At 50.1% G+C, this 24,199-nt stretch overlaps 7 protein-coding genes across 7 annotated transcripts; 3 read left to right on the top strand and 4 right to left on the bottom strand.

Annotated features, from left to right (window-relative positions):
• Positions 1-892: 892 nt before the first annotated feature.
• On the bottom strand, positions 893-7,584 carry MAA_07215 (pre-mRNA splicing helicase; the record flags this gene model as incomplete). The annotated part of the gene is made up of 2 exons (XM_007825213.1): positions 893-1,427; positions 1,499-7,584. 2 exons carry the CDS (start codon positions 7,582-7,584, stop codon positions 893-895), a joined length of 6,621 nt encoding a protein of 2,206 aa, XP_007823404.1.
• A 1,057-nt stretch (positions 7,585-8,641) lies between these two features.
• Positions 8,642-10,180, top strand: MAA_07214 (uncharacterized protein; the record flags this gene model as incomplete). Its single annotated transcript, XM_007825212.1, has 1 exon — positions 8,642-10,180. The coding sequence occupies one exon, from the start codon at positions 8,642-8,644 to the stop codon at positions 10,178-10,180; it is 1,539 nt and encodes a 512-aa protein (XP_007823403.1).
• Positions 10,181-10,329: 149 nt separating this feature from the next.
• Positions 10,330-11,335, bottom strand: MAA_07213 (activator 1 41 kDa subunit; the record flags this gene model as incomplete). Its single annotated transcript, XM_007825211.1, has 2 exons — positions 10,330-10,494; positions 10,556-11,335. 2 exons carry the CDS (start codon positions 11,333-11,335, stop codon positions 10,330-10,332), a joined length of 945 nt encoding a protein of 314 aa, XP_007823402.1.
• Positions 11,336-13,234: 1,899 nt separating this feature from the next.
• Positions 13,235-15,540, top strand: MAA_07212 (Ubiquitin-conjugating enzyme, active site protein; the record flags this gene model as incomplete). The annotated part of the gene is made up of 9 exons (XM_007825210.1): positions 13,235-13,426; positions 13,501-13,650; positions 13,815-13,848; positions 13,957-14,051; positions 14,113-14,134; positions 14,198-14,294; positions 14,354-14,365; positions 14,444-14,612; positions 14,674-15,540. 9 exons carry the CDS (start codon positions 13,235-13,237, stop codon positions 15,538-15,540), a joined length of 1,638 nt encoding a protein of 545 aa, XP_007823401.1.
• Positions 15,541-16,201: 661 nt separating this feature from the next.
• On the bottom strand, positions 16,202-16,972 carry MAA_07211 (uncharacterized protein; the record flags this gene model as incomplete). The annotated part of the gene is made up of 1 exon (XM_007825209.1): positions 16,202-16,972. One exon carries the CDS (start codon positions 16,970-16,972, stop codon positions 16,202-16,204), a length of 771 nt encoding a protein of 256 aa, XP_007823400.1.
• A 1,838-nt stretch (positions 16,973-18,810) lies between these two features.
• Positions 18,811-19,818, top strand: MAA_07210 (homocitrate synthase-like protein; the record flags this gene model as incomplete). Its single annotated transcript, XM_007825208.2, has 8 exons — positions 18,811-18,871; positions 18,976-19,020; positions 19,083-19,108; positions 19,164-19,301; positions 19,463-19,588; positions 19,648-19,665; positions 19,722-19,762; positions 19,815-19,818. 8 exons carry the CDS (start codon positions 18,811-18,813, stop codon positions 19,816-19,818), a joined length of 459 nt encoding a protein of 152 aa, XP_007823399.2.
• Positions 19,819-21,741: 1,923 nt separating this feature from the next.
• On the bottom strand, positions 21,742-23,076 carry MAA_07209 (uncharacterized protein; the record flags this gene model as incomplete). Its single annotated transcript, XM_007825207.2, has 1 exon — positions 21,742-23,076. The coding sequence occupies one exon, from the start codon at positions 23,074-23,076 to the stop codon at positions 21,742-21,744; it is 1,335 nt and encodes a 444-aa protein (XP_007823398.2).
• Positions 23,077-24,199: the final 1,123 nt, after the last annotated feature.

The following is a 24,199-nucleotide window of genomic DNA, read 5'->3' as shown; positions in this document are numbered from 1 at the left end:
CGCGTAGGACGTATGTCGTGGGGAGATGAGGTCGCAAAAGGCGTGCTGGCGCAAAAACGGCCGAGATTGTAGAGTTGGATTGCGCAATCGCAGAGAATCCCAGTCACTCCCGCGTTTTGCCTTGGATGGGGGGGTGATGAAGGGAAAATACGTGTAGGCTGGGCACAACGGCCAAAGGAAGCACCTCAAACGTCACCAGTAAGAAGCTATCACGTGACCCGTGTGTCGCTCATCGAGATGATCCCAGCAGATGCCACGACTCCAGAGGCCGTGGACAGAGCCGACAGAGCCGACAGGCTTCACAGGCCTCACAGGCCTCACAGACCTCACAGACCAGCCATTGAGCTTCTGTTGGCCTTTGTTGGACGCTCGTAATTCCCGCGCCAGGCAGAAAGCAGAATGGCCGCGTGCGGGCTGTTGTGCGCAAACCGCCTCGCCCGTTGACAGGTTTACACGTCTGCACACTCACACAATAACAAACACCACACCCAACAGTGTTTTTTGCTCAGTCTCAGTCTCCGTGCTGAAAGCCCCCAAATGCAGCCACCATCAATCAGCCGTGTTTCTGTGTTTCTGACGCCACCACCTAATGTTGTTAGTCCTGGTTTGTCTCATCCAGTATTTGACCCCTTCTCAATTGAAGCCTTCACAGTCCTCTATGCTGTAATATATGGGGGTGAACATTCTTAATTGGCAAGTATATTCTGCCACAAAACCGTAGCCATCACTGCAGTTACAGCGTCCAGTGGGAAATTGTGTGAACCAAGAAAACAAAATTGACATCCATGTGTTGACCTTATAAATCTCATCCCGCAGTGTCAGGTATTGTACATTTTCGCTCGCACGGCACAACTCATTATCCCCCAACACCACAACCCAAGACACCGAGCGCCTATTCCTCCTCGTCTTCATCGTCCTCATCACCATCCACGTCCATTCCTTCAGCCGCTGTAACCGTAAACTCGCGTTCCTGGTCCACTCCTACATAACTGTCACTCATTAGAAACAGTTTCAAGCCGTGCTCCCCTGCTGCTGGTACAGTGTACTCGAGTTTGACATTGAGCTCGCGACCAATTGTCACTCGCTTGATAGCCAAGAGGTTGCGAGTCTTGTCATCTCCAACCACCAGCCACCAATTCTCCATCTTCTTCGTCGGGTAGAACGGCGCATGCACAGTCGAGTCAACTTCATCGTCCTCGTCCACATTACGTGTTATCTTGATGTTGAGATACGAGGGCTCTCCTGCTTGGATTTCGTCTTGGTCAAGAACCTCATGCTCAAGCTCAAGGTCTGGGTATTTGTCATTTGTAAAGCCAGCTGCCTCTGCAAGCTGCTTCTGTGACAGGCCGAGACGCTTGACCAGCTTATTGTACTCGGGGTTCTCGTCGGGGTTCATGGCTTCCATGAAGTCAAAAATGTCCTTGATACTATGGGCCCTGTTAGTACACACAACTGATACAATAAACCCCTTCAGTTTTAAATGAGCTTGATAACTTACCCAAAGTCATTCGAAACCTTGACCACCTCTTGTGCGAAGTGAGGAATCTGCTTCAGCGGACTATCTCGGTCCCACATGGCTTGGACAACCATTTGTGACATCTCCATGGCGTTCATGGCATTGAGATGGCCATCAGACGACAAAATATCAACCATGGCGCTTAAGAGACTGAGTACCCTTGACAGCAAGGTTTCTTGGTCCTTCGCCAGATCAATAGGAAGCTGCATCCTGGAGAAGTGTGCTTGAAGAAGGACAAAGGCTTTGAAATGAGGCGAGTCATACACGGGCTGCGACATCTTGACGGGAACTCTGTCGTAAATGCGGCGGAGAAGACTCTCTTCATGGCGTCGCACTTGAATTGATTCAAACTCGGTGGCGGAGGTGACAATTTCAAGAATTCCCTTCAACTTGGTTCGCGCGCTCAGCGAGAGGAGGAAGGTCTGCATTGTAATGTATGAGATGTTGTAGTATGCGCCAATCATGGCCGCATTCTGAGGTGACACACTTCCGTCCTCGTCGTCAAAGTCGATAATCTTTGACTCGCTCAGCTCTCGCAATGTTGTCTCCACAAGATCGGACATGTAATTGCTGAGGCCATCGTGGGTGGTGCTGGTCAAGCTATAGTAGCTAGGATTGGCCAGCAATCGGCGATAAAAGTAAGTGAACGTGGTCCAGTTGATGGCATCATCACCGGATTCGATCATCTTTGTGCTGATTTCCGTCACAAACGCATCGTGAAGATAGTTGTGCAGGTGTGACTCGACAGGTAGGGCTTCATTCAAAAACTTCTTGTAATACTCGCGCTTCACTGAGGGGACCATGAGAACACCGCGCCCTCTTCCGTCCTTGGAGGGCTTCAATGACTTGCCAAACATCTGCAATACTTCGCTAAGTGGGTAGTCCACATATCGGTGTTCCCTTCCCTCAAAGTACTGAGTGCCCATGACAATCACAAGGTGTGCCGTGCTAGTCAACTCCCAGCATGTGTCTCTTGAGGCAACGAGGACCTGAATAGCACCATTGTCATATAGATGCTTAACAATGCGCTTATCACTCTGGCTAAGAGCTTCGTGATAATATCCAATACCATGCGAGAGCGCCTCTGCCAAAGCTTCTTCATGGACACGGTCGAGAAGCGGTCGCATCTGCTCTACTTCAGCGTGCAGGAAGCGGTCCTCGTCATCATCCGCAACGCAAGCGGCAAGCAAGTCTCTAGCAGTCTGCCTTGTTTGCTTTCGACTAGAAACGAAAATCATAGCTGGCTTATCCGGCGACATCTGAGTGATGGCAAGGTATGCAGGCTTCGCCATAGCCAGCATCAGGGATGGGAAATGAGGATTTGAGTAGGATTGAACATGGAGCTCCAGAGGCACTGGTCTGACATGCGGACTGAAGTTGTAAATGTCATGCTTCTTTGCGTCAATCCACTCGCCCATGTCTCGCGCATTTGCCAAGGAGACACTCAATGCAATAATGCGCATTGGCAGTTCTGTTTGTGTCCGAATATAATGCATGCGCGAGACAATGATTTCGTAGACATAGCCCATGTAACCTCCGAGGAGATGAATATCGTCAGCGATAAACAGCTCAATAGTTTGAACATTCTTGCGTCTCTTCCATTGCCTAGACAACACATCCCACTGTGTTGGTGTCGCCAGGATGAGGTCTCCCCTCTCCAGAATCTTCAAGTCAGTAGCAGTCTCCCCCGTCAACTTGACAATTTCCTTTCCGCCGTTCAAGTGAGCCAACCTCTTCTGCCAGTCCTGTAGTCTAGCGTCAACAACCTCTTGAAAGGGGGCAACGTAGACCGCTCGACCAGCACTACCCTGATTCCAGTGGCGAAGAATGGCAAACTCCGCGCACACCGTTTTACCACTGCCAGTCGGGGCGCCAATAAAGACGTTTTGATCGGTCTTGTACAAGGAATTGAAAGTTTGGGTCTGAATCCTATTGAATTGTTTCCAATCAGGGTACAAATCAACATAACCAGAAACCTTCAAGGCAGAAACAGGAAGAGGCTGCAATTCCAAGAGTTCGGTGTGAGGCGGGAACTTCTCTGGCAGAATGAGCTTGTGGAAGGGGACAGCCAGTCGCGTCTCCGAATGCATCCATCTGTCTGAAATTACAGATACGAAGTAGTTGGGAGGCATTGGGTCAGTGATGGGAACGGTGAAATCAACGATGTGCTCATTTGACTCGGACTCGGCGTAATCTTTGCGCAGAAGGAAGGTATCCTGGAACAAGATGTCTTCACCATCGCAATCTTCAACGATAATCCAGAAACTCTCAGCAGCGCCGTGCAGACTGTCGTCCCACTCGAAATTAGGAGTGACGCTGAGTTCTACTCTGAGCATGGACCGTGTCATTGGCTGAACTTGGGCTTGAACATCAACTCTCGGGAATTTGGCGACGAAGCCACAAACAGCTCTTCCAGCCTTGGGCATGCCAAGCAATTCGCCCATACGAGGAGGGTCGAGGTCAAAGTAACTGCTCCACGAAACATCGATTCGCTCTGCCTTCTGGATAATATCTTTGGAGCAAGTAGGAAACTGGCGTAAAGGTGACATAGTCGGCCACATGCGTTTCTCAGCCATCTTGCACAAGTCCAGCGCAGTCTTGGCGACAGATGCCCAGCCTTTCCTGAGAGCAATTTCAAACACGGCACGCAGGATACGCCCAGCGCTCTGAGTGACATAAACCATGTCGGCCATAAGAGCAAGTCCGTCAAGCTTAAGTCGAGAGATGTATGCCTGCAAAAGAACATTGATCTTTGCATGCGGTTCTTCTATGCTCTCCTTTACGGGAACGGGTACCCTGCCCATAAGCTTTGCTAACTCAAGCTTCTCATCTTGTCGCACGGGAATGTATTTGAACTCAGCGCTCAGAGCAAAGACACGGAAAAGCTCAATGGTGGTAATGGATGGCTGGATCAGATTGTTATAGGTATCCATGGACGTAGAAGTGATGTAGTAATGCGAGGCAATTCGGCCTAGTTCGGTAGATTGCAACTTGCCCGATTTCTCATCATACTTGATGAGATTTGACTTTCGCAGCATCAACGAAGCAGAGTGGATAAGATCGACACGTTTCTGCTCCAAGACATCATCGTCTTCGTACTCGGCTCCAACTTGATACAGTCCCGGGGATCGAAGCATTCGAACAAAAAGATATGTGTATCCAAGCCACTCAACGCCCTCATCGCGGGTCCTGACGTTTCCTAGCACAATTTCGGCGTTGAGGTTGTCCACCAACTTGCTAACAAACTGACTTTCGATAGGCAGCTGCTGGTTAAGCAGGGAGAGGTAGTATTGGATTTCGGTCTGGGTTGTGATGATAATACCTTCACCATAAGTGTCGAACTGCGGTCGACCCGCACGCCCAAGCATCTGGAGAACATCTTGAGGGCTCAACTCGACCCAGCTACCCTTTTCCGGCGAGTAGACTTGGGTGCCTTTGATAACGACTGTATGGGCAGGCAGGTTGACACCCCAAGCCAGGGTGGCCGTTGACACCAAAACTTGAATAGCTCCACTGGCAAAGAGATCCTCGACATCGGCTCTGTCCACTCTGTTCATACCGGCGTGATGGATACCAAATCCATATGGCAATATGTCCTTGAGATCTGCATCGGTTGCCTGGCTGGCAGCTTCATTGAGAACCTCTCGGCTTCCCGCGTCATGTCGAAGTATCTGATTGATGGTGTCCAGCTCAAGAGCCTTATCTCGGATATATTTGGCGGTTTTTGCAGTCTCCTTCCTTGAGTGAACAAATATAATCATTTGGTTTCTGTTCGAACCAACATGTTCCATAACCTTGTTGTAAGTGACGTCATTCATCGTCTTCAATTGTTTGATGGCCTTGCGGTCCGTGACGCCAATGAACTCCTGACGCAGCGGGCAAGGTCTAAAGGTACTGTCAAAATGGAAGAGATCCTTCTTGATATCACAGCGCAAGAAGCTCGCCACATCCTTGTAGTTGGGTAGCGTAGCAGACAAACCGACGATTCGGACAGGCTCGCCGGTTTGTTCTGTCTTCCTGATGGTTCGGGCGACAATACTCTCCAGAACAGGACCACGGTCGTCATGGAGCAAATGAATTTCATCAATAATAACAAGACGAACGAGGTTTGTGTAGGTAAGGTCATTGGACTTTCTGGTAATGACATCCCACTTCTCAGGTGTAGTGACAATAATCTGAGTCTCGGCGATTTGCTGCTTGGTGAGTTGTCGATCGCCGGTCAACTCAGAAACACGAATACCGTATGGCTCAAGTCTCTTACCAAAGTTGCCGACTTGTTCCTGGACCAGGGCCTTCAAAGGAGCAATGTACACGATTTTAAAAGCATCCAGATCAATGGCGCCGGTCTCTGCGTTTCTGTTCTTGCCAATTTCTCGCAAAATGGTCAACATTGCGACATTTGTCTTGCCACTACCGGTAGGGGCACACACAAGCATGTTGCCGTCGTCCTGGAAAGCCGAAGGGTAGCACTTCGACTGAATTTTGTTCAGAGATTTCGCGGTGCTGAATGGTAGACGCGACCACTCGGGCATGTCGGTAATGGGAATCAAGACATCTCCAGGCTCGTTTCTCTTCTTGGGCGGTGGAACATGTATCTCCTCATAGCCTTTAAATGATCTCTTCGTAGAGCCTTCTGGCAATCGGACCTTGGCATTCGTCATGAGATGATTACCTTGGTCGAACACCAAATTGTCAAGATTGACGACTTTCTTGGGTTGTAGACCTCCGACTAGCTGACCCTCTGGTCGTTCTTGCTTTGGCGCTTCAGCGTTGAACGAGGCAGGGACGTCAATATCCATCTTGATGTCTACCTTTCGTTTCTTGTCATCTCCCGCGGCGGATTTTCCTCGCAACTCGTCCAGAATCGATTGGAGGCCTTCGGAGCGCATCTCGCGTTCGACGTTTTCCCGGTCTTCGGCAGAATCCGCACGTGCCAGCTTCGTCAGCCAGAACACTTTTTCTCTATTTTCGACGAGCTTCTGCACAAGTTCGTGGTGCTCAAAGTCGAACAGCTCCATAAGGTCATTTTCTATCTCTCGAAGAGATTTCTCTTCACCCTCGGGCTCGTCTGGTTCACCGGACAGGATACGAAGAGCATCTTTGGTCTTGTTCGATTGTTCATGAGCGTCGGGATACAGAGTACCAATCTGGCGCTGTAGCCAAAACGCGTCAATATCTCTTGCAGGTATCGAGCTCTTCTCATCGCCTTTCCTTTTGGAACCTCCTGGACCTGAGTCCAGAACCATCTCGTCGTCATCCAGGTCCTCAACTGGCTTTGGTCCAGATGTCTCGCCATTTTCGTCATCTTCATCTTCACCCTCTTCGTCTTCGGAAGATTCGTCGCGGACCTCGTTTATAATTTCATCTTCGTCCTCGTCCTCGTCAAAGGCTACAGCAACACCCTGACGCTCATCAATCTCGGCATCTTCACCATTAGCGTCGCCCGTATTAACATCTTCATCATCGTCTTGCGCGTCGTAGTCGGTGATCTTCTTTCCCAGGTTAACGAGCTCGTTGAACTGTTTGGGGTTCATAGTTGAGCCTAGAATATCGTCGATTTCCTTCTTCTTGTCCAAGTCCTTCAAGTCATCATCTTTAAGGTATTCCAGTACGGCATCGGCGGCACTGCGGACAACTTCCTGAGGTACGTCGCCCAGATTCTTGGCAACTAAAGTCAGTATTAAATCGAAAGTGGCGCGTGTTGCTTGCGTTCGTGGCCGATATGTGATACCCTCGATCAAAGCATCGTTTGCGCCGAGGACGCCGGTCCCTCTCTGTTGTTGTGCCTCCGTTTTCCGTCTTCGTTGTTCTCTAAGTAGAACATCTTCGCCCTCTTGGAGACTACCTCTTTCTATAGCGGGCATTCCAGATTGCTTCTTCTGCTTTGGTGCCTCATCCCGCGCAACTCTGGCACCCATGTCCTTGATGCTTAATCGTCCTGCAAGGGATTCAGGATCGCCCGTGGCCTCGTCAGTTCGTCGCGTGACAAACCGACGGTCCGCCTGGAGAACCAGGTTGGACATGGCCGAGTACTTGTATTGTGAGACATCGCGATGAGGGTCTGACATCTTTACTGTTGGCAGATTGTACAAGGTCTCGCGAGGGAGTATGCCGACGGGCTCGACGAAGGCTCGGAGGGCGCTCGGCCGTTATATCACCATAAGTCTGCCGGATGGGTTATTAGAATATCCAGCAATAGTTTCGCAAAAGTCAGATGCCTAGGTGATGTAGCTGAGGGATAATAATTGGGTTGGCTTCGACGCGCCACCGTGATCTGTGTACGACGTCAAATGCTGGTGTTGGATAAATTTCAATCTGGGCCTTGAAGGCTACAGCACTAGTCCACAATGGGGTGTGGGGCACTTTCAACTACAAGCTCCTTCCAGCTGTGAGAGACCTATTGTGAGTTGTGACAGTGCCAGCGACCCAATAAACAGCCCGCCGCAACTGCAGAAGCCAATCAAGCAAATTATTGACTCTCTTACAGGATATCAAATTCACTAGCATTCTATAGCCCAACGAAACACAAAAATTCGCCAGACATTTGGTACTTCGTGCACTACCCTCGGGCGGCAATGATCTTGTGATAATGATGAATAGTAATTCCTGGTGAACTATCCAGAACTGGAGTGGTCGCGAGTCTTCCCTCGTTTATTATCGCTTGATAATGCCAGATACCAATTACAGGACTGTGGCAGAGCAGAGGGACAGGATACAACAGCCATACAAGGGTCCTGGCGCAATGAACTGGCATCAAGTGCTAAGACCTAGCTAGGTCAGGGTAAGAGAAGATGAAGAAGCAAGAATGCAGTGTAGGAGATGCCATCGGGGACCATGCACGTGACAGCCAGGAACTAACCTATACTCCAGCTCAACGGCATTCGTCGTTGTGAAAACCTGCCTTTCGGTTGTTTGGGTGTTTATAGAGCCTAAACTTGACTCACGATGTTCATCGATCTATTTTCGATGATGTTCAGATTTAAAGAAAGAAATATTATCCCAATCCGCGATATGAATTAGGTGGGGATGCGTCATGATTAGATTGCCCACTGTGCGCCGTAGCACCCACGACTAACACACCATCTTCATCTGACAATCAAACCGAAAGCATTACGGCATGTCAACATGGCTTCTTCCCCAGAAGCCACTATATCGAATTTCCGGACAAGGCTTGACCCATACATAAAACCTCGTGAACAAGTCAACTACATCAGACGTATCCTAGCTCTTGAACTAGGTTCCTACATTGGCGATGGACCAATCCAGCACCCCTTGTCACTCAATGACGGACCAATCGACAGACATATTGGCTCAGAACTCAAAGGCCTACACAAAGAATATATCGTGGCTCTTCGCGCAAACAGCATAGCTCGTCAGGAATACGAGCAAATCGCCAAAGAAACCACATCAAAACCCACTGCCCCTGCAAAGTCGGCCACAGGCAGCGCCCCATCCTCTCTCGAAGAACACCTAGCACTCCTGAAGCTCCGCAAAAAGCACGAAAGTCTCATCACAATCCAAACGTATCTAGACCACCTATCCGGGGTCCCTGTCGCTGGACAAGATGCGCTGGACGTCGAGAAAGTTCTCAGAGGCGGCAGGGCTCTGCCCAGCGTTCCCAGCTCGGTAATCAACAGCTTCGTGGTCGAGCAGAGCGCAGGACAACCCGACCTTCAAACCCGCGTCAATCAACTAGACAAGATAGTGCTTCGAACAAAACTGCTTCTGAAACGGGAAGAACAGCTCCTGGCCGAGGCAAAGGCAAGATGCAGAACAAAGCCAGAGCTCGTCAGCAACGGCGCAAAATTACAAGCTCTCGACAACACGCGTAACGAGCTAATTCGGTGGATTGAAACGGAGTTGAGCAAGGCGTCGACGGAAGATGACGAAGCGGCGACCTCGCAGGGTCAGGCCCAAACAGCAGACAACCAAGCTATTATCACAAGGCAACTGCAGCAAATCCAAGACAAATACAAAGAATACGTCACCGCAAGAAAAGAGCTGCTGAAACTTACGTCGCAAACACCCCAGCCGTCACTACCGCCCCCAGAGCCAACAACCGCTACATCATCGCTTAAATCCGCAGAGACAGAATCTCCATCCACAGACTTCCTTATCACCCCGTGTATCCAAGCCCTGCTCACCCAGGCCCAGCTCCAAAAGGCCCTCATTACACATAGATCGCACATCGCCGCGTCATTAAGCAGGCAGAACAAGGAGTCATGCCAGCTCCTCGGCCGTCTAGCCGAAGAAAGTCAGCTGCTGTCAGCATACCCAATGAAGGACTCTACACGAAGACGATCGGGCATCCCGGAAATCATAGCGGCCAAGCCTAATGGGCGGCCTGACATGGCTAGCCGTGTCAAACCGTGGATATTTGCCTCCGACGCCGCCAAGATCAGCACGTTGGAGGCAGTAGCGGAAAAGGTGGAGGTTGGGCAGGTGGCGCTGGAGAGCTCGATGGAGGCCATTCACGAGATGGACGTGTTGCTGGGACTGGATGAGGAAGACGAAAGTGACGAGATGGATAAAACGGAGGACGACATGTGGTTGCAGGGATCTCTCAAAAGGCAGCCCAAGAAGAAGGTTCCGACACTGAATAAGGGCGATCCTTGGGCACGAATCCACGGCAATCTTGGTCTGATCGGCCACGACAACGTATGAAGAGAGGTCTTAATATGGACATGCTTGTCAGAAACTACTTTTATATGTTCCGCCGCGGCGACTGGCCTTTTTGATTGTCAACGCCACATCACACCTTATAAACCCCAAACTCCAAATGCCAACTGAAATGCCGTAGACTGTACATGGTTTTACTTGCCAGCTAAAATAGCTGATATCCTCATTGCAAGATCCAGAATTGATAGATGCTCGTCCGCTCCGTCCACTAGTCTCTTATCGACCTCTGAAAAGACCATGACGATCTTGTTCTTGTGGGCATCTGCTATCGTCTCGTCTGCCGTCAGAGCTTGATACAGCTACAGGACATGTCAGCTTTCTTGCAACACCAGGCGCAAAATAGTAAAAAAGAGCACATACCTGCGAGACTACCTGAGTCGCACTCCACCCATCCGCGACCATATCCTCCACAATCTTGGACACAGAGCGATACGTTTGGCCTGCGTCCCGCGGACGCAAAGCCTCAACCAGCCCGTCAATCGTCGGCGCCGGGATGACGCCAGCAATGTCCTCCACAATCTTGACTGTCACGGGCTTACTGTCCACGTCCATTTGTTCATCACCATCGCCGTCCTTTCCCGGAGCGCTCGCGCCAACTAATCTCGCCGCGCTCTGCAGGAAAGTAATCGCTTTGCGCAAATCGCCCTCGCTGCAGCGAATGAGAGCGTCAATGGCGCCATCCTCCAGTGGCACGCCTTCGGCGGACGCAATCTCCTCCAGCCTCTTCCTGGCATTGCCCTGGTCGAGACTCTTGAAGCGAAACTTGCTGCAACGACTGGCCAACGGGTCGATGATTCGGGTGACGTAGTTGCAGATTAAGCAGAAGCGAGTTATCTTGCTGTACGTCTCCATGGTTCGCCGCAGGGCGCTCTGAGCATCTTGAGTCATTGAATCGGCTTCGTCGAGGATGATGATTTTGAAAGGGGGGCAGGGGTATTTTTTGCTATACCCGGGGGCTGGATTCGTCAATTGCATGCGCGCAAAGTTTTTGACTTTTTCTCGGACGATTGAGATGCCACGCTCGTCGGAGGCGTTCAACTCGAGGACTCGCGACTTCATCATCTCGGGACCGAAGAGCTCCTTTGCTAATGCGAGGATTGTTGACGTCTTGCCTGTGCCAGGGGGTCCGTAGAATAGCATGTGTGGCAACTGTGACGGTGATGTCAGTACATGTATGTGGTGTATGGTTTGTTGCGTGTTGTCGCGGGTTTCAATTGTACATTGGAAGCTTGGAGGGTTCTTTGCAGGACGGTCACGGTGTGATCTTGGGCTGTAACATCGTCGAGGCTCTTGGGTCGGCTAGAAGACAGCAGTAAGCGAAGGGCTCCTGTTGCTCTCTGAGAACTGATATGCTTCCGGGGATAAGGGAGTGGCATACTATTTTTCGACCCAGGGCTGGTTTCTGGCATCTGCTGGCTTCTGACTTTTCTGGTCCGAGGTACCATTCGCTGCGGCGGCAGCTTTCCGGGCTTTGAGATCGAAGAAACTGGCCATGTCTGTGTCCTCTATATGAAAGTTGCGCTGCTAAACTTGGCCAATGTGGTAATCAAAGTGAAGAATATGATGTGAAAGAAACAGCAGCGGCGGCAGCAGATTTAAAGTTAGGACATGGGCGTCTTGTTTCGTACAATCGTCGTCTGATGGTGAAGCGCAAAGAACATCGATTAACGCGTCACGTCAGCCCGAACGCGTGACTGGAGCCCAGAGCAGGTATGGGTCTCAAGCTGCCCACGACATTCAACTAGTGACCTCAGAGGCTGGCATACATGTATTCACTGTGTGCACTGTGGACGCACTATGAATCTATCGCCCCGCGTAGACCCTCGCTGCCCAGCCTTGTTGCTTATGTGCCTTTCCATTTTGGGCATGTTTGCATCTGCATTTCTCTTTTATTTTGCCCTTTGAAGATGGACGCCCGGCTTGCCAGGTGCATGTACCTGCAGTTGGACGGAGACAAAGAGTATAAGTACTTATACTTAGTACGGAGTACCTAGTAGACCAGATACCTGACCAGCGAGCTATGTACTTAAATACATAGGAGAGAGATAACGAGGATGGACTCGTGGAATGTCGACGAGTCCTCACTGATATACATTGTCTGTGGCTATTTGAAATTTTTAGAGTGAGTCACTGGAATAACCCATGTGTAGGTTCAAGTTTACTTTCACGTATTTAATGGTTAAGGCCATCGCGAGATAGCTTTAAAAGGCACGTCGCGATAAATTACTAATTTTATGAGCGTGTTTAACGTATAATGATGCGTGTACACATGGTGTACTTCATAGTTTTATCATTACTTTGTAGCTTAACACAATAACACCCACATAATATTATTACTTCTATTAAAAATAAACTCATGAAATAACTTAATATACTATACATAGCAAGCTACTTGGTAGGCAAATATATTCTGAATTTCTGCCACAGACGGTAGACAGCGTCGAAAGAAAAACACAAATGCTCGATGAAAACATTGTGTCGGCTTGTAACGGCCGACCAAAAGGCGGAGTGTCTGGGGAGTAACAATTAATATTGTCGCGAACTTCTGTGCTGCAATAAAGAGCAAGAGCATGCAATGTTATTTGATGCGTCGCAATCGCCATCCTCAGCTTTGCCTAACAGGCCGCAACGCAGCCCAGGCGAACCACGCAGCCCGAGTCAAACGGTCGGCAGCGGTAGAAACGCCATTACTACATGCAATACCACCTCGACTGGAAGTCGGTATTTAGGGAGAAAAATAATGCGCACGTCAGTGTCAAGAGTTTGTCTGTCGGATGCGACTTGCGATATCAATGATCATGTTCAGTCTGGTCGCTTTAGCTTTCTAGGTCCTTGCGCTTGGTACATTGTACATGCCTAATGACCCCAGCGCCATTTGACCTAGACCTCAAACGCGATAGGCTGCATGTGGCTGGTGCTTCATGTTAAAGGCCACCAGTTGACATGTACAGGCTCGATGTTGGGCTTAACAGCGGCCAGCCGGCCGGCGCCTTTGAACTCGGGGCTGCTGCCTAGCCCCTCCAAATCCTCAAGCTCTAAATGCCTGGCCCCAACATTGAATGCCAGCTTGAGCACCTGGCTGCCGCACTGGCACTGCAGCACTCGGCCCCCTCCGACTTGGAACATTGGAGTCCAGTCGATCTGCATCCGCCCACGGCAGCGCCACGAGTTACAAGTGCCAAGCACCAGACAGCACCTGGGACTAGTCTGGTCCGGTCTGGTCCATGTCTGGTCCGTCACTAGTTGCTCTCTGTCGCTACCTGACGTCTGGTTGCCGAGAATCCATCCCACTTTACTACTTACAGACCTCGAATCGTCGTCTTGACGTCCGGCTCCAGCGACTTCCGCCAGACATCTGGACTCGTCGTGCCAACCCTGACTTCCATCCTTTCATGCTTCATAGTTTCCCATCTCGACCGGACGCTCTACACCCTTACATGCCTACATTTTGTAGGGTCAGTCGCCATGGACCAGTCCATAATTCGGATCTCCAAGGTTTGTTTGCCTTGAATGCCCCGCATTCTGCAACCTGAGCATCTGGGCTTGGGAACTATGCGGCTGCGGCTGTTTCTTTCATCGCGGGGTTCCTTTGAGGCTAACCATGCTGTTTCATTGACAGGAGCTGAGCGACATTCAAAGAGGCACTGATCTCGGTGCGTATTTTCATGCAAACTGCCAAGACGAGCCATCATTAGTCACTTTTTGCGTTCCTTGCTCCTCTTGTTTTTTGCTGACATTTCCTTGTTGGCTTCTGCCAATAGCTATCGCTGTCGCTTGCCGCGATATCGACGTTCGCAATGTGAAAGCTCTGGTCATGGGTCCTCACGAGACCCCCTACGAATTTGGTTTCTTCGAGGTTCGACATCCAGCAAGTCAACAAACCATGAGCAATGCTTCTGCTAACAGTCTCCAAACAGTTTGCCATTCGTTTCAGTCGAGGTAATGCCACGCACTAAACTTCCTGTTGCTCTGTTCCACTTCCAAGTGCCTAACGACTTCTAGACTATCCGTCCAAATCGCCCAATGTACAGTGTGTCACCACCAACGGTGGCAGATGCCGACTGAATCCAAATATATACGCCAATGGCAAGGTGTGCCTGTAAGTACCTGCATGCCCATCTGTCCATGCTAAATCGATTTTTCATATTAACTTCGTAGGTCAATATTGGGGTAAGTGTCATCTGCTCGTCTATTCAACACGTGCCTTGTGTACTCCGTAGTTGACAACAATTCTTCACATCATCACAGAACATGGCGTGGAGAACGAGGGGAGGAGTGGTCGTCGGCCCAGGGCCTGGAATCCATTCTCTTATCCATTCAGAGCCTCCTGTCGGCAAACCCCTACGAAAATGAACCCGGATTCGAGGATGCAAACGAGGAATCAGACAAGGTGTACCAAAAAGATTATATACAAAAGGTTCACAATGAGAACAATTAAAAATTTTGTGCGATATTCTAGCTAACCTTGCGAAAAATAGATCCGTCACGAATCGCTAAGAATTTCTGTTATTCAGCGCTTAGAAAACTATCTTGGTCTTAGTCCCCTTGGCGGTAGCACACAGCTGCTCACCAAAGAAGACGGCGGTGATGACGACGAGGAGGTCAACGTACCCTTTGAGCCTTTCAGGGATATCTGCAAACGCCGATTTCTATGGTACTATCAATCATACCTGGACGCTATTGAAAAGGGAAAGTCGGAAGTAAAGCTACAGGATAGCTTTGTGCGAATGCCATTTGAAATGCCGGGTAACAACTGCATGGAGGGAAAATTCAACTACCCAGATTTGGAGCGAAGACTGAACAATGTCAAAACCGCACTTGACGCGGAACCAGCGGCTTGGGCAGCCGAGGGTCTCACAGCTGTTGCCAAGGAGTCTACTGTCGCGGTCAATCTGTACCATCAGTATGAGCAAGTCACGGCCTACTTCAAAAGAAGCGATATGCCTCATGATGTAACTCTCGACAACGACAATCCCTTCGTGTGGATCATCACTTATTTCGGTCGGCCCATGACCAATCTGGACGGCGGCTTATTCCGCATCAGAATGAACTTCAGCACCCGATTTCCCGATGAACAGCCTCGTGTCAAGTTTGAAACAAAGATTTTCCACCATCATGTTGCCCCGGATGGCACGGCGTGCTACGTACCGAATCCACTTAAGCGCGAGGATGTCAAATCCCATATTGAGGCGATTATATCGACATTGGAAGAGGATGAACCGGCCTATGACCCTAGAATGATTGTCAACCCCGAAGCCACCAAGTTGTTCTGGGGCGGCGGAAAGGATGACAAGAAACAGTACAACCGTCGCCTTCGACGATCAGTGCAGCAAAGCATGGAGTAAGACCTTTTCTCCCCTCGTTTTCATTTCTCAAGTCACCATTGCAGTTCTAACCGCCGAGTAGAGACTTCCCTGAGTAACAATATTAGTCATTTACTGTGGAGAGAAATGCATCGAATCATGACTTGCACCATTCCGGCGTATCGCGTACAGGACTGCCGAGAGGTACCTTTTTCTGTTTTCCCCTTTTTGGAAGATGACAGGTGACAAAGCCCAAGATCGGCCGGATTCATGGGTATAGCAATCCGAGTGCTACAGCTACTCAACTACCTAGGTGGTGTTACGGGGAACCGACGACTCAGATAAATACGTTTCTGGGGAGGTGAGCGGCGGACAGCCCGTGAAATAAAGCAGCGTTGAGCTGGCCTTGTGGTATAGGTTCCATATGAAATCTCGAAACGTTGAACAAAAGTTGCAATAGTCAGCGACCCTAACGGTATATTCCGAGGTGGCTATCAGTTACCATAAAGAAGTGACGGTTCATATAACATACACTGTGCCCACCGCTGGCAGCTAAACACCATAAACCTGTCTAGCACAAAACGCCATTCATAGATCCTATATCATCATGACAGTCGTAACAAGTCCCAAATTATTCATGTTGTCGTTTCCTTGGGATGCGCTCGCGCCGCGATACCTATTATTCCCCCTTTCCAATCCTCATTTACTTCTTGCCCTTTGATTTCCGGTCAATCCGGTCTTTGCCGGGGGCGTAAGGTGCGGCCACACCACTATATTTTTCCTGTTTCCCTTCATTCTTTATATCATACGTCCCGTTGGATCCAAAGACAGCGGGTGATCCTTGAGAAGGGCGCGCCACCTGTTCGGCGTGGAGCTTGTCTAGTGAATCGCCAACGACGGCGTATTGCGCCCAGTTTATGGGAGGGCAACGAACGACGTCCTGGGGCTTTGGCAATGAGGACCACTCCCTTCTTGGCTTTGACTCTCCGTCTGGCCGAGGCGAACGCTTGCTGTCCGAGCTCTCCTCGCCAGCATTCTCGTCATCCTCGTCGCTGCCGGCGGTTTCAAAGACAAAGTCATCCCGTGGCTTCACCTTCCCGGCGGCGAGATCCTTGATGAACGACTCCGGGTCGTCCAGGGCCTCGTCCCTGACTCTGCTCAACGTCTGAATGTCCCCCGTGGCTCGTCTCTTCTGGACCTGGAGAACGGAAATGGCAGACTTGAGGGCAATGACGTCGGGGTTGAGCTCGAAGTCTATGGGCTCGGGAGGAGGCGGCGGGATGCCTATCTGCTGAGACGGCTGCGAGGAATGGGTATAGGTCTGTCTTGCTGGGGGGAGGTTTGCTGCAGCCGGAGGGGCATCGGGAGGTCTTGCCGGAGCCAGGGGAGGCGTGATTGGGGACATGGGAGGACGGACGGGGGATGTTGACCGGGACCTGGTGGGTTTGTCGGTCGAGATGGTGAGAGCAGGCATGGCGAGGAACGGGATGCCTGGCTCCTCGAGTTTGCGCGACGAAGCGCTGGGTTTGGGTGCGGGTTTGGAAATGGCGGTGGGCTGGGGGTGCACAGATGCAAGTTATCCGGCTGGATTTGGAGAAGGGGGGGTTCTTCTGTGTGAGCAAGCGAAAAAAAACCAAGATATCCCGTCTTGATAGGCGGGGTACTTCTTCTTCTTCTTCTTTTTTTTTTCGTGAGATGATGTGTCAGAATGGCCTTCGGCGGACTCGTACTATGTCAATGCTGGAGGTGGCAAACACGTTTCTAACACCGGCTGAATTGTGATTTGTCTCAGGTACGCAAACGCTCTTGCTGAGATTACGCGACCCTGGGTAACATTGATTTGTGCGTCGTGGCCCGCTAGGTACTTATACTGGGCGCTGGGCGTTGGGTTTGAGAAGCAAGTCAAGTTGAGGCGTCAACTGGCTGCATGTGGTGATGCGGTAATGCAGAGTGGGTGGGGGAGAAGCCGCGATATCTGGAACCATCGACGAGGTCGTAAGGGACCAGCCGACCATCCAAGTCTTGGCCAGGTCAGTCGCCGGTGTTTGACCTCGGATCAAACGCCGTTGGAAAAGTAGTCAGTAGCGTCCGCCAGTCGTCGCATCCTCGGAGGCGGATGAGGAGGCACGGGCAAACAAGATTGAGAGCAATGCGCGACGTCTGCCGCAGCATCAACAGAGCCCTGTCCAGCCCCACTGTTGCATGACTCCTTGTACATAGGCATGTTCTGTCTTGGTATCACGCAAGGAGAATTGCGGGGTGCCAATGCCTATCAAAATCACAGTAAATGAATTTCAATTTGACACTGTACGCGGGCTGAAATGCATTGAAACTAGTTGTACATACTCCGTACTGGGATGTGGACCCCGAACTCAGCGCTTGTGACAGCACATGTGCACTGTGCTGCAGATAGCGGCAGCGGGCGCGTCACGGCAGCAAAACTCTTCCTTGCCGCGACATCGGAACCACCAGACGCCATTGGCTCTGTATTCTGCCGCTGTCACTGCCACCCCACCCTCCCCAGGGAAACCCCACCAGCGGTCATCAACTACGTCAAGAGGTACTCCGTAGGCCCTAGATGCTCATTACCTCGTTCCACAGCTGACTGTTGCAACCGAGGAGTTGAGGTTCGCTTCTCATCGGAGGACAGCTTCAGAGTAAGTCAGAAACGCAGACTTCTCCATTTGCCTTTGTCCCGAGGCTACGCTCGCTCAATCAATCGTATGACCATGCCTTTGTTCTCTGGCCTTTCTCTGGCCCTTTGCCCTTTTCGGGATACAGTGAGGTGCTTCTGTTGCATGCAACATGTGCCTTGAGAATTCCACAGCAGTCTATCGACTACCATCCAACATTGCCAACCTTGCATTTGTCTTTCTATACCGGAAGATTTATTTCGCATACGGTGCGGAAAAAAGAGTGGAATCAATATTATCGTCTGAATAGTCCGACCTTGTCGATCTCCTCCGACTCCATCGCGCCGTTGACGTAAGTTTTCCTCCTTCAAACTTAAGAAGCTAAACTAATATTCAGAGTTAGCGTGTTGGTGTTAACCGTGTTGGTGAGTTTTGAATGCTTATGGAGAGTACTCTCGGCTGGTTACTCATATATATGCTCCAGGTGTGGCCGACACTGTCGGATGTGCTACGCCCCGTCAAGTCTACCGTCTTGTCCGCACGCTTCGCGGCGTTGTTTCATGCGATATTGAAGTGCATCTGCACAACGATACGGGCTGTAAGTGGAGGTCTTCAACAAACCTTTCTTTCGCGTTATTGTCGTATATTTTTGCACCCGTTCATCTACTGCAAACCCTCAATGGCTTTAGAACAAGCTATGTGCTGTCATGTAACATACGATCTGTTCCACGTGGACCACGGTATTCATCTTGTTCTGCTAGCTTACTCTCGATTTTTATTACAACCATTGGACTGTCTCTTTGCATGCTATCTGAAAGCCTGTGGCTTTTGCTAACTAGACCAGGCGCTATTGCAAACAGTCATGCTGCACTCGAAGCCGGCGCAACGCGTATGTCTCCTTGTTGTTACTCTAGAGGGCAGTGCATAATTTTACTCACAAATCTCACGCAGATATTGACACCAGTGTGCTTGGCATTGTAAGTCGGGATCGCTAAGAGTCCCGGACATGGGCGAATTGCTAAGATAAGTCAGGGCGAGAGAAACGGTATCACATCCCTTGGTGGACTTATCGCTCGCATGATGGTTGGAAGTCGCGACCATGTGATGAGCCGGTATAAGCTCCATAAGATCAAGGAGATTGAGGACATGGTGGCGGACGCCGTCCAAATTGTGAGTGAATATCCTGCGAAACGGCCAGACAACTCTTAGAGCTCTTGCGCCCGCATTGGTTTCAGTCGCAACCACAGTCCCTGATGGACGACTGGCCGAATGGCGCCGCCATGTACATTTCAGTGCCGTTACGGAATAGTCTCGTGCTAACGTGATGCCAGAATGTTCCTTTCAACAATCCCATTACTGGTACGTTATACATGCCCCCCTACCTCACTCTGTCCAAAACGAAGCTCTCAGTCTCCCTATTAAAAGAGGTGCTAACAATTCTCGCGATGTTAGGTTTCGTAAGCACCACCTGATGTTCCGAACTGTTCAATAAGATGCTAACTCTAGGTCTCTCTAGTGCGCACTCACTCACAAGGTACCTCCATGTCTTGTTATATTTGGGGGCTGGGGACATCACTAACTCGTTCACAGGCCGGAATCCATGCCAAGGCCATCCTGGCCAACCCCTCGACGTGAGTGGTGATTGACCACGAGTTACGTGTCACGAAGCTAACTTTGTTAAAGCTAAGAAATCCTTTCACCGGAAGACTACGGTCTTAGCAGATGTTAGAACTTTCGTTCCCTAAAAAAGCATGTCACACTAACTAGTAGCAGATGTTCAGTAAGTGTGCGCCTAAATGCAAAGACGGTTGCATGGCACCAGTAGTGGATCGACATGGGCGTTGCCTGGATGCTTTTGCTATTCATGTCCATGGAAGCTGATAGCGTTCCTTGCTTGGATGTGGGGAAGCAGCTGATCTTACTCTCACCATCTGTTCCCGCGAAGCTCATCGTTCATAATCGGACGTTGCTAACAGCTCCACAGTTTCGCTAGCCGGTTGACTGGTTGGAACGCTATCAAGAGCCGAGTCGAGCAACTTGGTCTATCCATGAGTGACAAATAGGCCAAGGAAGTGTACGTGCATCAGCGCCCTCATTTGACAATGGTACTGACAGACGCAACGCAACAGCACTGCCAAGATTAAGCAGATGGTAGACATTCGCCCCCTCGCCATTGACGATACGGACTCCATTATCCGCTCATACCACTTGGAGCTGCAAAATCAGTAAAACCAACGTGAGGGGTTGTATGTTTATTCGTTGGAAAGCATACATGCCACGAATGTATGACAAAAAGTGTTTTTATTTTAAAATACCTCATCGAGTTGAGAAAACGATATTCAGGGCCGTACTTTCTCCAGGTTTGGGGATTAGAGAAGAAGTGTATTTGTTTGCTATACATACATTGGTGCGATAGATTATGGATAGTCTGCGGTAGCAAATCACTAGCATTGCGAAATGTCCCACGGTGTATGCCCAGCTGGGGATGAATTGTGATGCAGCGCAGTGACCAATATCGGCTTCCACGTTTCCAACGGGAAGCGTAGTTTGCTCCATTGCAACGTATTCAACGTGTTGACATTGGTGACATTTGAGGTCTCTTCATCTGGGGCACGGTGAAACCGGTCCGCAAGGGCGGATTTGAACGCCCTGGTTACATCTGGCTAAAAAGGTATTGAACCAGACCACATAGATACATGTACAGGGCTAACGGTATATTAGGGCATACTTGTTGGTGGGAAAGTATATTCTGCAGCACCTGCGCATACTCGCACCGTCATCATGAACAGGGCGCCTGCCACGGACTGTAGTGGTCCCTCGTGCGAGCTGGCAGAGAAGAATTGAGACCAGACGTCTAATAAACTTTCTTCCACCACTATCCTGATTTTTCGACGTCTCTTTCCGCCGCCTCTTTTGGCTACTGCTGTTGCTGATGCTTCGTGCTCGCTGACCCCCAACACTACCTAGTGTGGGCGTCTATGTAGACAAGGTGATGAAAACTTGGTAAAGCAGTGCATCTAACCTATGAGTCTTGGCTGTCTGGCCTCTAGTAAGTACTAGTGCAAATGGAAGAGTACCAAGTGAATTTAGTAATGAGAAAAAACAAAGAGGCTCGTAGCAAAAGGTTGATCAAAGGACAAGTTCTGCCTGTGTAGGCACACATTCGAACATGGCCATCCATGCCCCGATTGGGAAGTAGCCATGACAGCCCCCCAACTTCGTGTAAAGGTTGCTCTGATAGAGCGCTGCCTTATTCCGGAATGACTGTGTAGTTAAGCCTACATAAGATGGACGTGAATATGAATATGAAATTTCAGCCCTAGCATCACAGCGCAACGATCCGTGGTGTTGGCAAAGTCAAAGCATATCGCTGCCGGTTAGCCAATTGGCGCCTGCCTATTTATTATCTACTATTTGTTCTCATTGTCCTCGTTGTCCTAGTCATTCACGTCGGTCTCGTTATTCTTGCTATCCTCGTTGTCCTCACTATCCTCACTATCCATCGCCGTTGCCGCCGTTGTCCTCTACACTTATTACATTATAGCCACTTTATTCTTGCCCATCTTCCATGCCGTCATCGCTCTTCTCTCCGAGCGGGAGCATAGAGATCTCATGGACCCTCAAACCCCATTGGCAATCTCAAAATGTCGTAGAGGCCCGCGACATTGCGGTATAAAATATCATGTCGTCGCGCATTTTTTTCTATCTGTATGCCCTGCCGGGCCATTTCCTCCTTTTGGCGGATAATCGCCTCGTTCTGCCAGTCAACCTTTTGTTCAATACGCACCAAGGCTTCCGCAAGGTAATGCGGCGTAGCACCATTGTTCAGACTCTGCACCCCCTTCTTCAGATAATCTGTTATCTGCGTGTTGCGCTCGTTCCCGGTCATGTGTGGACCTGTCGTTGGTTGATCTGTAGCTCGTTGCTCGGTCGTTTGTTGTTCTGTGGTGAATATATCTGGTTCGCGCCCGCCCTGATGCCGTTGTCCCTGCTCTTCGTCCAGCTTCTTCCGTTGTCGTACCGTAAGAAATCGGATACCCGGTGCTTGGCCTTTGGGCAGTGCGGATAATTCGGCAGGCCAATGTCTACATATCAGCAGATACGTGGGGTTTCGTTCCCTTAGCTTGGCATCTCCCCACGTTGCCAGAGCCATGATTGTCAATACAAGTGCTTGGGGTTCCTCTGGATCGACCTGCATCTTTGTTTTGTCGCCCCTACCCGAGTAAATATGTTTCGTCATTGCATGGTTAGATGGCTGCACCGTTGTCCTGGCAAACCTGAGATACCTATATGGATTTGCCCTCGCGTTGAAGTGCCTCCTGGTCTCGTTGTTCATATGTGGCCATAGAGTTGTCTCGATGTAGTGTAAGATCTTGCTGCCGGGTTCATTTGGAGAGAACAATGTTCGCCAAGAGATTGGAAATTGGACATCCGCGGCGGCAGCCGGATTATCCATGGTAGTTGTCTCATGATTAGGTTCTAACATTTGGTTGTTATTATCATCCGTGGTAGATGCTTCGTGGGCTTGGGCTTGAAAGGCCTCATTGTTGACGGCAGGCGACTCATTGTCTTCTTGAACAAGGTCTCTCTGTTTTGTTGAGCGCCCAGTCTGCTCAAGTGTCAAAATTCCGTCAAGCCAAAGATTTACTGCCGCATCCGAGTCTCTTGCACCCGTGACCAACGGTGCGTCAATAGATGTTTGTGGTGGCAACTTGTCCAGCCCGCCTCGTTCTTTATATAGTCTTGGATGGCGGCTAAGTTCGCGAACTGGACTAGGGGAACGTCCCCGGGAAACGATATCTTGCCGCGATATGTCTAGCTCGTGCTCAGGTTCGCAAACGAGCACCGAATTAGAGTAGTCTGTTAGGCTACGATTCTTGTATTGCCTTCCGCTGTCCCTGACCTGATTATTTCTTTCGCTGTTGTCGATTTTGCTATTATCCATTTCGTTGTTCCCAGAAATTGATGCTCTATGTTGTTCTGCTATGATGAGCTCTTGCAAGGCCCGGATTCCTCAATACTCATATTCTAGGTTGCCCTGGATGAAAAGCTGTAATGTCTTGTCCAAATTGTTGGTAGTCTCGGCCCATGTGCTTTTTTAAAACTTGCGCAATAGTCCCTCTTTTGAACACTATTATTCGGATGTCGAGACGGATACGTCTCCTCTATGGGCCTTTTTATTTTTTTTTTCGAATAAGAGTCGTTACGCAGCGGTTGTTTTGTTCAATGAAGGGTGAAAAAAAGAAGAGAGTCTGGTTGAATCACGGGTGGTTTTCGCGGCGCGGCAGCTGGCAAGGACAACTGCAGTGCCAGCTCGCCTTTGACAGCTTGCCTTGCCATTCACGCTTCAATTCTTTTGCACATCTAATGGTCAGACCATTGATCTGGCATTCTTGTTACCATTTCCATCCTTTACCAGATCGCCAACGTATTGACGCGACCCGACAGCCACATCCGCCCTTTTTGGGCTGACGACCTGACAACATGCCGCCTCAAGTCAGCGAAAAGTCATGTGCGATTTCCAAATATGCCAAGGGGCCATCCGGGAGGGATGCGTGCCGATGCCATTGCGCTGCAGGCATCCCCTCAAACATGGTAAAATACTGCTTCCGCCGCTGACATGTTGGAGCTGTCAAGGGAAGACGACTGAGCCAATCGCCAGAAGTTGGTGTACAAATTAATATTCCGGTACCTAGGTAGTTGGTTACATGCATGGGCGCACGAAACTTAAACTTAGGTATAAACTCCTCCAACGGCAGAGGTGGATCATCAACGCTCCCTGCGGATTTTGTTTGCCGGACAAGTGGGGCGTGGCACCAGCCAATCGATCGAACAACAGCTTGGACAGCAAAAACTCAGAACAGTCTTAGCCGTCGCCGCCAGTGCTGTTGATTGGTCAGAGCTCTTTCCTGGTTGCGGCAAATCTGGCTATGACGTAGACGTTGCCTCAGATCACGGCAGATGTGACGGGCAGAGGCGATGGCACATATGTTTCTTGATCCGGGCGGAGGGGGATTGCGAAATGTTTAAACAAAAAGGTGACCGAGGCCCGTTTCCCTCTACGTCCA

Source organism: Metarhizium robertsii (genome assembly GCF_000187425.2).
Source record: "Metarhizium robertsii ARSEF 23 chromosome Unknown MAA_Scf_5, whole genome shotgun sequence".
Classification (NCBI taxonomy): domain Eukaryota; kingdom Fungi; phylum Ascomycota; class Sordariomycetes; order Hypocreales; family Clavicipitaceae; genus Metarhizium; species Metarhizium robertsii.
This window is presented reverse-complemented; position numbering and strand designations above follow the sequence as displayed.